A 13,632-nucleotide genomic window follows, 5' to 3' on the forward strand; every position below is an offset into this window, starting at 1 on the left:
GATACGATTTCTTACTGGACCATCGTACTAAAAACTTAATTACACATGTTTAATGGAGGACTGAAAAAGGTTTTCAAACCTAGAGTGAGAGGAAAATAAATTACCAAGACTATACATTATTGTATTATAGACAAGGTAAGACAGATTAAAAAGAATTAATAAGCAGACTGCACATTAGAACCGTAACTGACAAAGTAGAGAATTGTCAGTTAATTTAAACACAACGGATACGCAGATTGCAAGAATACGGGGCCCAAAAATTATACAAACAAATATCCCGGATGAAAAAGAAACATATTAAGACGTAAATGTAGATGGACAGGCTAGTGCTACTTCTCTGTGTCGGAATGTCCTTCAGGGGTCTTAGACGTAGTTGAGATGTGCTTGGGGTCGCCTGTAGATGGAATTTGTTTACGACTGTAAAATATTACGTAAAGAAATTTTAGACATTTCTCGTGGAATTTGTGGTGAACCTGAAGTGTAACTCAGACGGAAGAAATAAATGCTTACAGAATATTTGGATTTTCGTGATCTGGAAGATCGAGACGTGAAATGAACGTAGATTTTTGTTATAAGGATGTGAACTGGCTCGGCTCAGAATCGGTTCAAGGATCAGAAACGTTTTGTCTAGATGGGGTTAGTAACAACGTTTGACGGCCCATAGAGTTAGATGACAAGTTCGATGAAAAATTATATTGGAAAATAAAGGCGATTTGAAAAATATTGGTTCAAAAAGTTTAAACTGTACTGCAGTAAAAAGGAAAAGGTTAAAATGTATACTCTAAAGGAGACCGCTTTATTCCACCAACACATACACGCACGCACGCGCGTGTGTGTGTGTGTATATATATATATATATATATATATATATAATTTTACGTTCCCTGTGGATCTTGTCAATTGCGGTATAGAAATCGCACTGCGCAAGTCAGAAATTGTTTTTCCTTCATTTCATTTTGTATCGGTAGACCATATCGAAAGAAATTCAAATGCAAATTGTATATGTTATGAGATCTGTATTTTATGTTTCGGTATATAGCAATTTAGTTCCTGCTGTGAACTGTTTTGTGGGGGAAATATTTGGTACGGTTCGGAGCCAAAATTAAATTCCTCCGACAACTTTTATTGCATATATATATATAGGTACCAAATTTAATAGAAAGCTGCCAATTACTTTTGGGTAAAACATGCTGGCGGACGGACAGGTAAGGCGATTTATTATACGTTAAGAATGTATACACTTTGTGCAAAACATTCTCATAAGTGTGTGGCTTTTCAGTGTAATTTCCCGTGTACTTTTCCATTGAGGATTGGTGGCACAGTTTTCAGAATGGGAAAGTGAAATCTTTTCTCTGTGAAATTATATCAAAAGGAGTTACGAAGTATCTGTCCTTCGGTATTAATGCTAGTTCTCATACTAAAAGCAGCTTTGCCTCAGTTTAGGGACTAGTACAATATGAGGGGGGTTTATATTAGCAGCTTTCATGGAAGAGATAATCTGGACACATGAACAAATAAATTGTTTTTGAGTCTTTGTGCTGACACAATAGGATTTGAATCTACAAAGGTCTCTTAAGCTCTTGAGAGAGTAAAAACATCACTTTCTGTTACTTGTGTGGGTTTATGTTTGAAGTCCTTGCTAATTTTGCAGTGGATTTCACTCGTTGCTATACACGGACAAACACTGGCAATTTCTGCGAACATGGAAACCGAACGACGTAGTTAAGTGGGTAACACTCCCGATTGATTCTTGGAAGGTCCCGAATTTGCATCTCGTATCAGCCATCGGTTATCGTGCCAAAATTTTGTGGTTTTCTTTGATCTCCACAGATAAATGCTGGAATACTTATACTTCAGACACTCAACGAGAGAGTCTTCCGGCCAGTTTAATGTTCACCGTCGTATGATAAATGTTGCGCCTCGCAATTACTTTTTTCAACATTATGACATTAATTCCAAATGTATCCGATAAGAATCTCGACTGAATTACTGATGCCCGAATTGAGATTGATATTGGTTTTCCAGTCGAATGTCTGGATGGTAATTTTAAATGTGGTACAGTTGGTTACTTCCAAATCATATGCAGTCAGTCGACATTGCAGTTGGGAACGCCCCGGTAGCCATCTTCGGATCTCTGGCGTTTTGAAGGCGATAGCTACACGGCGTCACGAACCATAGAACCGCCGTGAAAACCACAGATTTCACATGGTAGCCATCATTGATCACTGTCAAGACTCGTGGGACTTCGAGCATTTGGAGCTTTGATTCGTGTGATGTCCGTAATTCCGTTGCAGACGCAATATTTGACAGCAGTCCCGTAATAGTGAAGACATTCGACGACTGTCGTCCTACCCGGGTGCTGCAGAGTGACTGTGGTGGCCTATCGAGAGAGTGTGTTTGTTTTTATGGTTCCCACCCCCGTATCCCAGCCACGTGTCCAGAGGTGAATGAATCCGTGACACGATTCGGAGTCGCTCAGCATGCCTCAGATCGATGACGTCTTCGCGCTCCCTCTGCTCCTCGCCGTGAATGCTGACGGGATCTGGATCAGCAGGACAACGGATGGAAATTGCGGCAGTCGGTTCAGGCATCGGGCGGGAATACAAATCTGTTTTCTTCAAACCAACTGTCGAATTCGATGTCTTTATAATAAAAATGTTTGTTACGCGAGGTAGTTAGAACGCTGACCTTGTAATCCTGGGGGTCTCGGGTTCGATTCCCGGCGGTGCCCGAATTTATAACTTGTGTTGGGCAAGGCCGTGGTCTAGGCAACACGGAGTTTTCCTCCGGGGCCTTCCCCGGTTTCTCCGTGGCATCCCAACAATTACTCCATTCACACACAGAAGAAGGCAATGGCAAACCACTTCTGGATCATCTGCCAAGAACGTATATGAACAGGTCCCAGTCTGAGAGAAGGATGGAAGGATCCTGTTCATATGGACCTGTAGTCAGACAGAACACTAAAAATAAAAAAATAAAACGCGAGGTAGTACCATGAACCCAAAGAAAGTAATTCTGTCATTTCGCAAGTCTACGTGTCTGACACATCAGGGATACTGAGCCAGATATATTCAGAAACGTACAGTAATTTAATAAAATGTTTGACTCTTATGCATCCGTCTGAAAGTGGGAATCAGTCTCAGAACTACGCCGTGGGAAAAGCATTCAAAACTGGATGGACGTTTGCCATCAGCCTCACATTCCGGCCGTTTTAATCTGGTGAAAATAGTTGGGCGTGGCCTTTGCTTAGGAGACTGAAACTGGATGGGAACATAACAGGTCTTTACGTGGCAGCGAAAAGAAATGTCCACGGGCATTCGCGGAGTTGTCTGACTGCTGGAACCTGCCCTTATTTAGCCCGACGTTACGTCTGAGAGAGAACGTAAACCGCGGTGCAGAGAAGCTGCCATGGGAAATGTTTGAACCCCGAAAAATGTGAAATGATGCGTTCGACAAAAAACCGATTTTTGTTGCAGTCCACAGTCTGTAATTGCGCTAGTCCTGATACACAGTAACTACTCTTATAACTGTAATTCTGCTTTCCATCTTCCAGCTGTATGTTACTAATTATCTTTTCCCATTTGCGTGTTTGTTTACGTGTATTTACCCATATTTCTTCATTCTTCAACATAAATGCGGTGTATTATTTTCTTAAAAGCTAGGTCTTCATTAATATTAAGCCATGTACTTTAAAATATTGTCTTTTAAAAATAATTTAATGGTTTGTGTAGAGTTCTTACCCTTCCTTTTTAGACAGAGGCATCGTCTGGGTGGCATATTGTACCGATAAGGATCACACTATTGGGTTCATAAAGCATCAAAATTACTCTAGGTCGCTAATACCAAATTTAATCGAAATCCGATTAGTAGTCTGTGAGATGAAAAATTCACGCCACGCGGAACAGGTCCGTGTGGCGTAGTACCTGAGGCTTCTTTTCGGGACGTACGTGGGTCGAGTCCAGGCCGAGGTGCCGGATGTTTGTGCGTTTTCTTGTATATCTGATGAGTATCTTAAAGTGTCGCCACTGCTTCATTCCATTTATGTTTTCTGCAACGAACGCGTGTTGTATATTGAGTCATAGAAAGGAGCTGCTCTTTGAAGCAGATCTCCCTAAGCGACGTCTGATATATTTGTTACTGTGATAATACCGATAAAAAATAAAATGTCCGTAGAAAGGAAGTTTGTTTTTGCTAAAAGAACTGCATTTTTGTAGACTGGTGTGACCAGTTTCGTATATGCTGTCAAGGTTATGTTGGACTGGGCTGTTCTGTCGAGTGTGGAGGAGGGTTTAGCACCGTCGGATTAAAAATTGCGACAAAATTATGGTTGGGATAGTTTATTTTATTTATATGTCGTTGTTTGCGCAATGGAGTCGTGTCAGTAATATGATAAATCATTCTAATAGATCGCATGCACTCGTCCACGGATGTTGTGGTTATGTTCGGCAGAGTGAAGTACATTTAAAAGTGTTGTTGTGTATGAGATTGGTTATTGATGTTTTTTTCAGTTGTAGAGAATGTTCGATTTATGCGATTTTTACGCTCTGCGACCTTTTTTTTTTTTTTTTTTTTCGTAACACAGCTATCGCATAAATCAAGAAGGTATACTTGTAATTGGATTTGTGGATACCTTACAGGTAAAAAATCAGAAATAAAAGTTGAGCCTTGTGCTCAGCAGTCAGAAACTAATCCATATATGTCGTAGGGTTTCCCAGATATAATACTGTGACGACGGAACTACTGATGTTTTGGGAGAACTCTCTGCCTTTATTCAGCAGCGAAGTGACGTAAGCGTAGTGTTTGAGGATTTATGTGAGAAAAATAACACTGTCAAGACATACGATGTTTCTGTGCATGATTTTGTAGTGCCCTGTCCTTGGAGTTGAAAATGGTGTCATAGAGGTAAAGATTGAAGTAGGTGGCCATCTTTGCGTTCCGGCCGCTTTACCCCCGGCGAAGACCGCTGTGAAAAACCCATGCACCTACAAGGAATCGAACCGCAATTATCCAGCATGTAGCCAGTTCTTTGACAGCTGTTATATAAAATAAATTTACCCCGGTACCAGTCAAGTGCCAGGTAAGAGACGTATCTCTTAAGACCGAGGGTGTGACACGCCTCGGGGGCGGTGCTAGATGAAGGAATGGTGGAGTGGCGATCAGTAGAAGAAACATTCCCCAGTGACACTTCGTTATCCATGACTCACCGGAAGTTGCTCTGGACGGAACACTTGGTCTCCACTGTGAGAATACGTCGTTTATCTGACTTATATGTCATGTCCGTAAAACGGTTTTCGACAGTAGTTTACGTTGTATGTAAGAACATTTCTATCGGACAGTGCTGAACGTAAGAGAGACACGATGACTTTAGGATTTTTGTTGTTACAACCGCGGTGAGTACGAAGATGGCAGTCGGTTCTGACTCCTTCGCTGCTGAATTGTTAATTTCTGTTGCATAATCAAGTCGAGTTGTTTGATAGTTGCTAGCCTTGGTCAGTTACCTCTAGCAGTTTTCTGTCAGACCAGACACTGTTGTTAGCCATTGAGAGGGGTTGTAATGTGTGACCGGCGATGAAGTAGCCCAAGGCTGTGGGACGACTGAGCTCCACGTGGCCATTTTGCTCGTTAGAGTTTCGGCTTAAAAAAATAAAATTGATTCCTGATGATGAAGACAGAGTGTGTCTCTGAAACGTTGGACTACGATTCCATTTTGATGCTGCTTGTAGCCCGAAAAGTTTTTATTGCCTTTAGTTGCCGCGATAGCCTCAAGTCTTAGATGTTCTTAAATATTTCATTTCCCCATGTGCACATCTGAAATTTACCTGTCGTTTTCCATCGGTGTGAAACTTGGTCTGAGGGAAGATGGTAGATTTAGGGTGTTTGACTCAAAGTATGTAAAGAAAGTGGATGTAACAGAATGATATAGATAATTACATGATGAAGAACTTTATAATTTGTAGTTTCCACGTAGCATTGTTAGGATGATTAACTCAAGAATGATCACGTGTTTGGTGCCACTAGCTTGTAAGAGAACCTTAAGGAATGCCTAAACGTACTTTGTCGGAAAACCTGATGTTAAGAGACCGCTTAGGAAACGTGTGTGGATGGAAGGGAAGTGGCTTGGGATATGGCCCACTGGTGAGCTTTTGTGTACATGTATGTTCTATAAAACATGACATTCGTGGCTAGCTGAGCGACTATAAACTGTTAAAGACTCTGCATCATGGAGGGAACGATTGAGTGAGTGGGTTATTGCGTCTTAAATGTAATACTATTGAAAGTAAGATTCAGCCACATCAGAAGAAATGTTTCTTTGTTCTTTCTCATACAATGATCAGTTTTGCATAGGAAAATACGATGTAAAAATGTAGCCCCTTAAATGTCTGTTAAGACCATTCCATTTCCATGTTTTCTAAATGACCTTCGATCAAGTTAATGTTAGATACTAGTTGTAAGAAATTCAAAGAGGCTTTGGTAGCATGTGGCAAGGATGTCTATCAGGCATCTGGAGGGGCCGCATCAATCGTCTAAAGGCTATCCATAAAAGTTGTTAAATTTATCTTCCCCTTTTCACAAGAATAGCGTAACTGGTTTTATAATTTTCAGCCTATTCGTGTTTCATACCCAGCTCATTTAGTGTTTACTTTATCTGTCCAGCAGTTATTTCAAAACTGACAATTTCATAAGCAGTCAGCATAGCTGTGTGTTCATGATTATGAACTTAATACAGTTGAGGGGATGAAAATGTCGAAGTATATAATCTGGTGAGATTGAGGTTAATATTTGTCAGACACAACAGTGCAACAACATGCATGAAGACAGCCAAATAACTAAGCGGGCTAGAGTAATCTTAATGTGCCTGATTTATAATCTTGAGGTGTCCAGTTTGAATGTGAGGGGAGTCACTGATGTTCTGAGGAGAAAATGTCAGGATAGTACCTTGAAATGGGCCACATCTCTTTTCTACCTGGTTTTTTGCAGTTTCACTTAAATACGCATCATGTTGATTTATCTGACTTTACGCTGTTACTTGTTTAAAGATATAAATCAGTAGCGTTCACGTACATTATGTCTGTATAATTGTTTCGTCGATTCACTAACCACCACTCCACATCGGTTGGTGGAATTACATAAGGGAGATTCAACGTTATTCCAGCAGATGGGGATTATTGGATGTCTGGCCGAGTCATAATCACCTCAAACAGAGAATTGCAACCGATTGTCACTAAGCTTTGAACACCATTCTCGCACAATTTTGTCTTTGGTAAGAACACCGGCCAACAGCTTGGTATACTCCGATGTTCACAAGTTACTTCTGCAGAGTCCCAAGTATGCGGACGTCGCAGGAGCAGGAATGCGGACTGCACGGAAGATATTTCACTGCCTCACAGCATGGTGTAGCCTTTAATATTGCTCTTTGGCAATGCATTCTGACAGGTTTTGTTTTAAACTTTGATCTCCATCTTTTCCTTCTGCCAAGTTTTTATGGAATTTTTAGTCTCTGTTGGTCAATAATCACCATTTATCGAACTTATTTTGTATCATACTCTCCGGTATTTCCCTTGGGCGGATTTCTTTTGAACTTTACACTATGGCAGTTGCCTTGTGGCTGGTTTATTTTGAACCTAGGACTAAGTTTTGTCCTGTCGGTCAAGTTTACAATGAAACTTAGTCTCCGGTGATCTCTGTCAGGAGTGTTTCTGTAGAATTTTACCCTTCGGTAATTGCCCTTGAGTGTGTGTCTATGAAAGATACTTTAATCTTCCCCCAGAGTATTCTTCTTTACTTGTTTGCATTTGAAAGTGCATTAGCAAGAACGTACAGTTTTCTTGAAGAAACACTGTTTATTTTCAAAATTTCATGTTGAGAAAATGCCTTCCAAAGTCATGAATGTCTGTGGAACTTATCTGAATTCTCCCTATACATCCTCATGGTAGAGTGTTTAGCAAAATAGCGAAGTTAGGTTACATTACGTTATTGTATCTTGTACTTAGTTTGTGCTTTGGTTTGTTTGTGTAGATGGCAGCAATGCAGGATCGGGTAATGACATCGATACTGTGCTGATCGCAGTCGTTCGCATGATGCGTGATAACAGTGTTGCTCAGCGCTCACTACTTGAGCCAAGTAAAGATGAATATGTGACTCGGCATCTCATTGACGGCCGCATTATTTACAGTGACCACAGGTATGATATGTGTGTAGTCTGCAGACATTCTGTGTTTTGTCAGAAATTGTGTATGTATGTGTAAAGTAAATTATTATTATTTTCACTGAATGTTATCAATTTATAAATGCTTGCAAATAAAGTATGGGTATGCCCTAATTAAGAATGAACTGCTGCTGACAATTTTTCGATCAGCTGTGTCATGAACTAAAAGTGAACAATAAACTCATTCAGATGTTTCTTGTTCAGTGGTGCATTGTGTTATAAATTAGATATTTCAAGTTATCTAACTCAGTTTGTAAGGGCAGGACATGATTTGCCTTACATAGTGTCATCTCGAACTTGCCAACTTAAATAAGAACTTTTTGAGTTACTAAGTTACCAAGTGTTTGGACTGAAGTCAGTAGAGCAAACTTTAATCAGACTTATACTTCATACCATGCTAACTTACAGGACAGTGCATTGCAGAGACAGCAAACGACGGATGCCAAGCAAACTTGTGCAACAGTGTACTACATTCACACGGTTTGGCTGTCTTAAATTTCTGTACTTGACACATCTGACTTCTGTAAAAGTGACCAAAATTGTGTATGTATTTATTATTCCAGTCTATACACAAACTTAATTTTAAAATGTTGTTGTTAAATGTGTATAGACTGGAATAATAAATACATACTTAGTTCAACACAAACATGACGCATCTAAGCTACAAATTGACCAAAATTGATTGAGGCCGTATTGGTGACTGTTTCACTTAATACACCACTTCTCTAGGCCAACTAGTTCGTTGAAAATAAATTATATATGTAAATCATTTGTAATAACCTTGTACTTTTAATTAAGAAATCTTACTGTCTGTTGAGTCCTAAAGATATTTGGTTTTTGTTAACTGCAAGTAACAAGTTTATTACATAACTGACACGTGGCAGCTTCAGTTTCAAAAAAATTGTTGTTCTATATTTACATGGAGACGTGCAGGTAGTGTGACTTGACTTACAACTGAAAAGTAAGTTATATGGTAATGTTTATGATGTCAGAAGGCAAGGGTGTGTGGTTTGAATCTCATATAGGGTACCTGGTTTCGTGACTTGGAATTTTCTTAGTTCTTTCTGTGTATTAAGGCAAATGATGTGGCAGTACCTTGAACCTTGCCGCTGTGATTCCCTTCCACCACACCATTCAAAATTATCTTTCCATATCATTCGATGCTGTATTACATCTGCAGTTGAAACATAATCATTGAATAAGCTGCAAGATTCAGTCAGTATTCTGCAAAAATATGAACAGAATATTAAGGACTTGTCGGGGGTGTATCAAAATATTGTATATTTCTTAACACACAACAAAACATTTTCTGTTATAAATACTGTCTTGTGATATGCATATGGAAGTCTCATAGTGGGTGTCATTAGTGTGTAGCAGCATTTTTTTATGTGGAGATATTTTGGTACTATTTTTAGTAGGTAACGACTACTTCCATCCATACAGAGGCATGTTTAAGTGATATTTAATATGTAAGTTTGAATATATTAATTATTACTCCCTGAAATGTTGAATTTCAGTAGAGAAGATTGTTAAGGCAGTGAAATTTTTAATTTGTGTTTACAGGATCTCGGTGGTGGCAGGCTACATGGCCGAGGAGATTACAGGAGAGTCTGCCTTCAAGTTTATGCATAAGGATGATGTACGCTTTACAATTGTAGCTCTACGACAGAGTACGTAACCTTATTGATTGCTAATGCAGTAATTAAATATCATACCCATGATTATAATTCTTATTGCCAGACTGGGAGCTGAAGCTCTTGCACTAGAAATCAGTCAGATTGATGGGTGACTTGGTTGCACTGTAGCACTGATTGTTGCATATTGGAAACTAATAGTCAGTTTCAGTAGGTGTTCTGTATCTGTAGTATGTATTCTTCTTCCTCTTATGATTGCACAAAGTCGTGAATTATTGTGATGTGTAGCGTTTGACTTAAGATTGTGATATGTATACACAGTAATAATTAATATGACAATGTTAGAACACCTGTTGGTAGTTCATGGGAATTTTTTGACTGACTTCACTGCTATCAACTTTTCACTAAAAAATGTAGTTATTTATGTAGGAAGTCCTTGAATATATAAGCACATTTGTAGACAACCGTAAAATGTGATCACCTTGTATTTTTGTTACAGTGTATGATCGTGGTAAAGGGAGTTATGGCAGCAGTTGCTACAGGCTTCTGTGCAAGACCGGCCAGTATATTTACTTGCGTACTCATGGCTACCTTGAGTATGACAAGGACAGCCAGAAGATAGTTTCCTTCATATGCATCAATACCCTTGTGTCGTAAGTTATCAGCGAATTTATTAACAGTAGGATTTCAGGTTTTCGCTGCTATGAGTATGAAAATGACTGTGTTCTGGGTTGTTGCACTGTGTAGTCTGGTAGGAGTTTACTGATGTTTCAGAGGTCCTTGCTGCCTCCATCATGAGGCTCTGCTCAAATAATTATTCTGCCCTGGATATATAAAATATTACACCAATGGTATATTGAACAGTGTCCATTGTCTGAGATTGACGTACATGATATTTTAGGATTTGGTTTTGCTTTGTCTTCAGGTGCTTGCTTTATGTAATACTGACATAATTTTTTATATATTAGTGGTAGCTCTTAAAATTGAATCCTCCTGACATGATGCTTAAAATTTAAGGCTGTGCAGTGAATACCATCCAGCATAACAATTGTCTTGTGTTTAGGGAGGAAGAAGGTGTGCAACTTGTGCGAGAGATGAAGGCTCGGTTCTCTGCCAACATCTTGACAGCATCTAGCCAGCAGCCAGCTCCACTTCCTCCCGCTTCCATCCCGTCCACTTCCACTGTCACGTCTGGCCCCCTGGTAAGTAAAAGAATCATGCCCAATATTTGAATTGATGAAAATGTGATAAAATAGAATGACTTTGAGACTGTGTTATGATTACAGGAATCAGACCTGTTGGAGGTAGCTATTTCACAACTTATTTCCAACATCCCTGCAACAGAGGATGATCAGGGTGGAGAAGAGGAGAGGCGCCCTGAGGTATCAGATACCCAATATATGAAGGTTGTACACTATTCGAAGGCTCTTCCTCCTGCAACAATACAGGCAGCAAAAGTGGGCCTTGACCCACTTATGTCATTGTCTCATGTGGGGCCTACCTCACCTACAAGACCACTTACTGTGACCATCCCTGGAACACCTTCAAGGGTACAGACAGATTCTGCTTGGTCTATGGTGAAACGTGAATCTGTTATAACATCTTTAGTGTCTTCTGTTAAGACAGAGCATGTTCCTCGACCTCCACCACCAGTGCCACCTCGAAGGCAAGAGACTGTTGTGGTTAGTGTACAGGCAAATCAGGCTGGAAATATGCCAGAGTGCATGACAGGGTTGAGAACACAAGCAAATCCAGTGTTGAAGCGGACAAGTAACATTGCAGACTGTGAGGTACAGAGTAGTTCTAAGCGTCAGCATGTGAGCTATGCTCGGCGAAGGGAAAGACGCCCCACTGAACCTTCAGCCCAACTTCATCTTGAGAGTCCCACAATGGATGAACCTAGGAGGACACCAGATGAACAGCTTCGACTTATCATGATGCGAGACTCTCTTGTCACGAGTCCTCCTGCTAATTCCCTCTTACACTGTGTTGCAAGGGGATTCTCAGAACCCAGTGCACCGAGTCCTGTTTCTCCAGCAGTTGGTGATTTTGTTACTCCTGAATTCCAGCGCTCTGAATTCCAGCGCTCACCAGGGAACTTCACTGTAAAAATAAATCAAACTCTTGTTCATAGTCCCAACCCCACTTCCCCCATTGCTCCCATGATGTACATACCGCTCAATGTAATAGCTGGCACCCCCAGTCCAGGCCCACAGTCTCCTGTTCGTGGCAGCAATAGCATGCTGGAGTTCAGCCCAGCACATTTTCTAAACAGTGCTCACTCTCCTTCATCTCAGCTCCCCACACAAGTGACTTCTTTTAGTGTAGATGTAGGACATGGAAATTTCTTGGACAGCTTTGGTCCTCCAGGGTCACATTCGCCTCCCCACTATACCTCCATCGGCAGCTATGGTCTAGGGCGGAGTAGTGGTGTCACAGATGCAGGGGAGATGACCAGTATGCTCAGTCCTGGTGACTCCTTTTCCTCACTGGGAACGCTGGACACTGACCTGACCGACCTTCTGGCAGGCAACACCAGCATGCTGCTCCCTCCTACAGGTTTGTGAGGCTTTTATTATGAAAAGTAAATTAGAAAATAAAGGCATTAGCTTTCTTCAAGAAAATGAAGATTTTAATCAGGCTTATTGGCATGAGAAGCTGGGATTTTGTTTTGTGTTATTCAGTTTTGTTACGTGGAGGGCTAAATGAATAAATGTCCCATTTAAAAAATTATAAAACAATCTGTATTCTTCTCATTGTTGTGAAGTTACAAGTAGTAGGCTTTGCTGTGGTGGTGGTGGTGATAGCAAAGTTTTTTTTTTCTTTTTTCCCCAAAGACTTTAAGTTAGCAAATCAACTTGAAGTTTCATGAGTAGGCTTAGCGTTATATTCTATGCCTGGTCATACAGATATTTTGTAAGTGATATTTGCTTATTCAGTATTGATTATTTAGATCATGAAACAGAAGTGACACACACTTTATTTTTTTATTTTTTTCTGCACTGGACACATGATAAGTCATTTGTTTCTAATATTTTAATATAAACATGCATTGAATATTTTATTGTAAAGAAACAGATATTTTCCGCCATTTTATAGGAGGAATAAGTGTAAAAAAAAATTGTAATTAATATTACTCATTCTTATAGGTCAGCTATTTGATGATGTGGGATTGGTATCAGAGCAGCCATCAGTCAATGAACAACTCCCTCTAGTAGAGCAGCGGCTAGTGCAGACTCACCGTGAGCTTGGTACCAATCTGCAGCTGCAAAGACGAAACATCAACCTGATTGAAGAGGACATGCAGCAATACCCACTTAACATTGCCAGCAAAGTGCTGAGACCACAGATCTCACAAATCAAGGTAATTGTGAGTCACTTTTGCTAAACCAACTTGCCTTTGTATACCATTGTGTACTATTTTGATCACACTAACCATTAATAACCATACTTTTTGGTATATGAACTGTGCTTTTTGACTACAATTTAGACATATTACTTATTCGTCCTCCATTTAAAATTTTGTCATAAAATTCAGATGTATTACCACAGTTTTTTATGCCATATGTTACTTGTACTTGGGCTCTTGGTGAGAATCGAGGGGATAAGGAAACAAGTTTCTGTCCGTGTTATTTCACGCTATTGCATACTATCAGTACCATTACCTTAGGCCATATGCGTATGTACATACACAAGTACATAGGTACATATATTGCTTTTATAAAGTGTGATGCTTTTTGGCAAGGAATCTGTTAAAGCATTAATATTCATAGTTTAATCTTTGATAAGTTT

General features: G+C 39.9%; 1 protein-coding gene across 4 annotated transcripts in view; it reads left to right on the forward strand.

The window, feature by feature from the left end:
* Nucleotides 1–13,632, forward strand: part of LOC110836325 (uncharacterized) — a 214,051-nt gene that overhangs the window by 193,271 nt on the left and 7,148 nt on the right. For all 4 annotated transcript variants that reach the window (XM_087346680.1, XM_087346681.1, XM_087346682.1 and 1 more), the window contains 6 exons: nt 8,017–8,182; nt 9,770–9,876; nt 10,340–10,493; nt 10,904–11,042; nt 11,127–12,399; nt 12,990–13,204. In XM_087346680.1, the coding sequence (XP_087202806.1) occupies nt 8,017–8,182; nt 9,770–9,876; nt 10,340–10,493; nt 10,904–11,042; nt 11,127–12,399; nt 12,990–13,204 (2,054 nt within the window). The remainder of the gene's footprint in view (nt 1–8,016; nt 8,183–9,769; nt 9,877–10,339; nt 10,494–10,903; nt 11,043–11,126; nt 12,400–12,989; nt 13,205–13,632) is intronic.

Source organism: Zootermopsis nevadensis, unplaced genomic scaffold, assembly GCF_977971745.1.
Source record: "Zootermopsis nevadensis isolate Lab colony 2312 unplaced genomic scaffold, Znev_1.0 Znev_ptg000010l, whole genome shotgun sequence".
In the NCBI taxonomy this organism is placed as follows: domain Eukaryota; kingdom Metazoa; phylum Arthropoda; class Insecta; order Blattodea; family Termopsidae; genus Zootermopsis; species Zootermopsis nevadensis.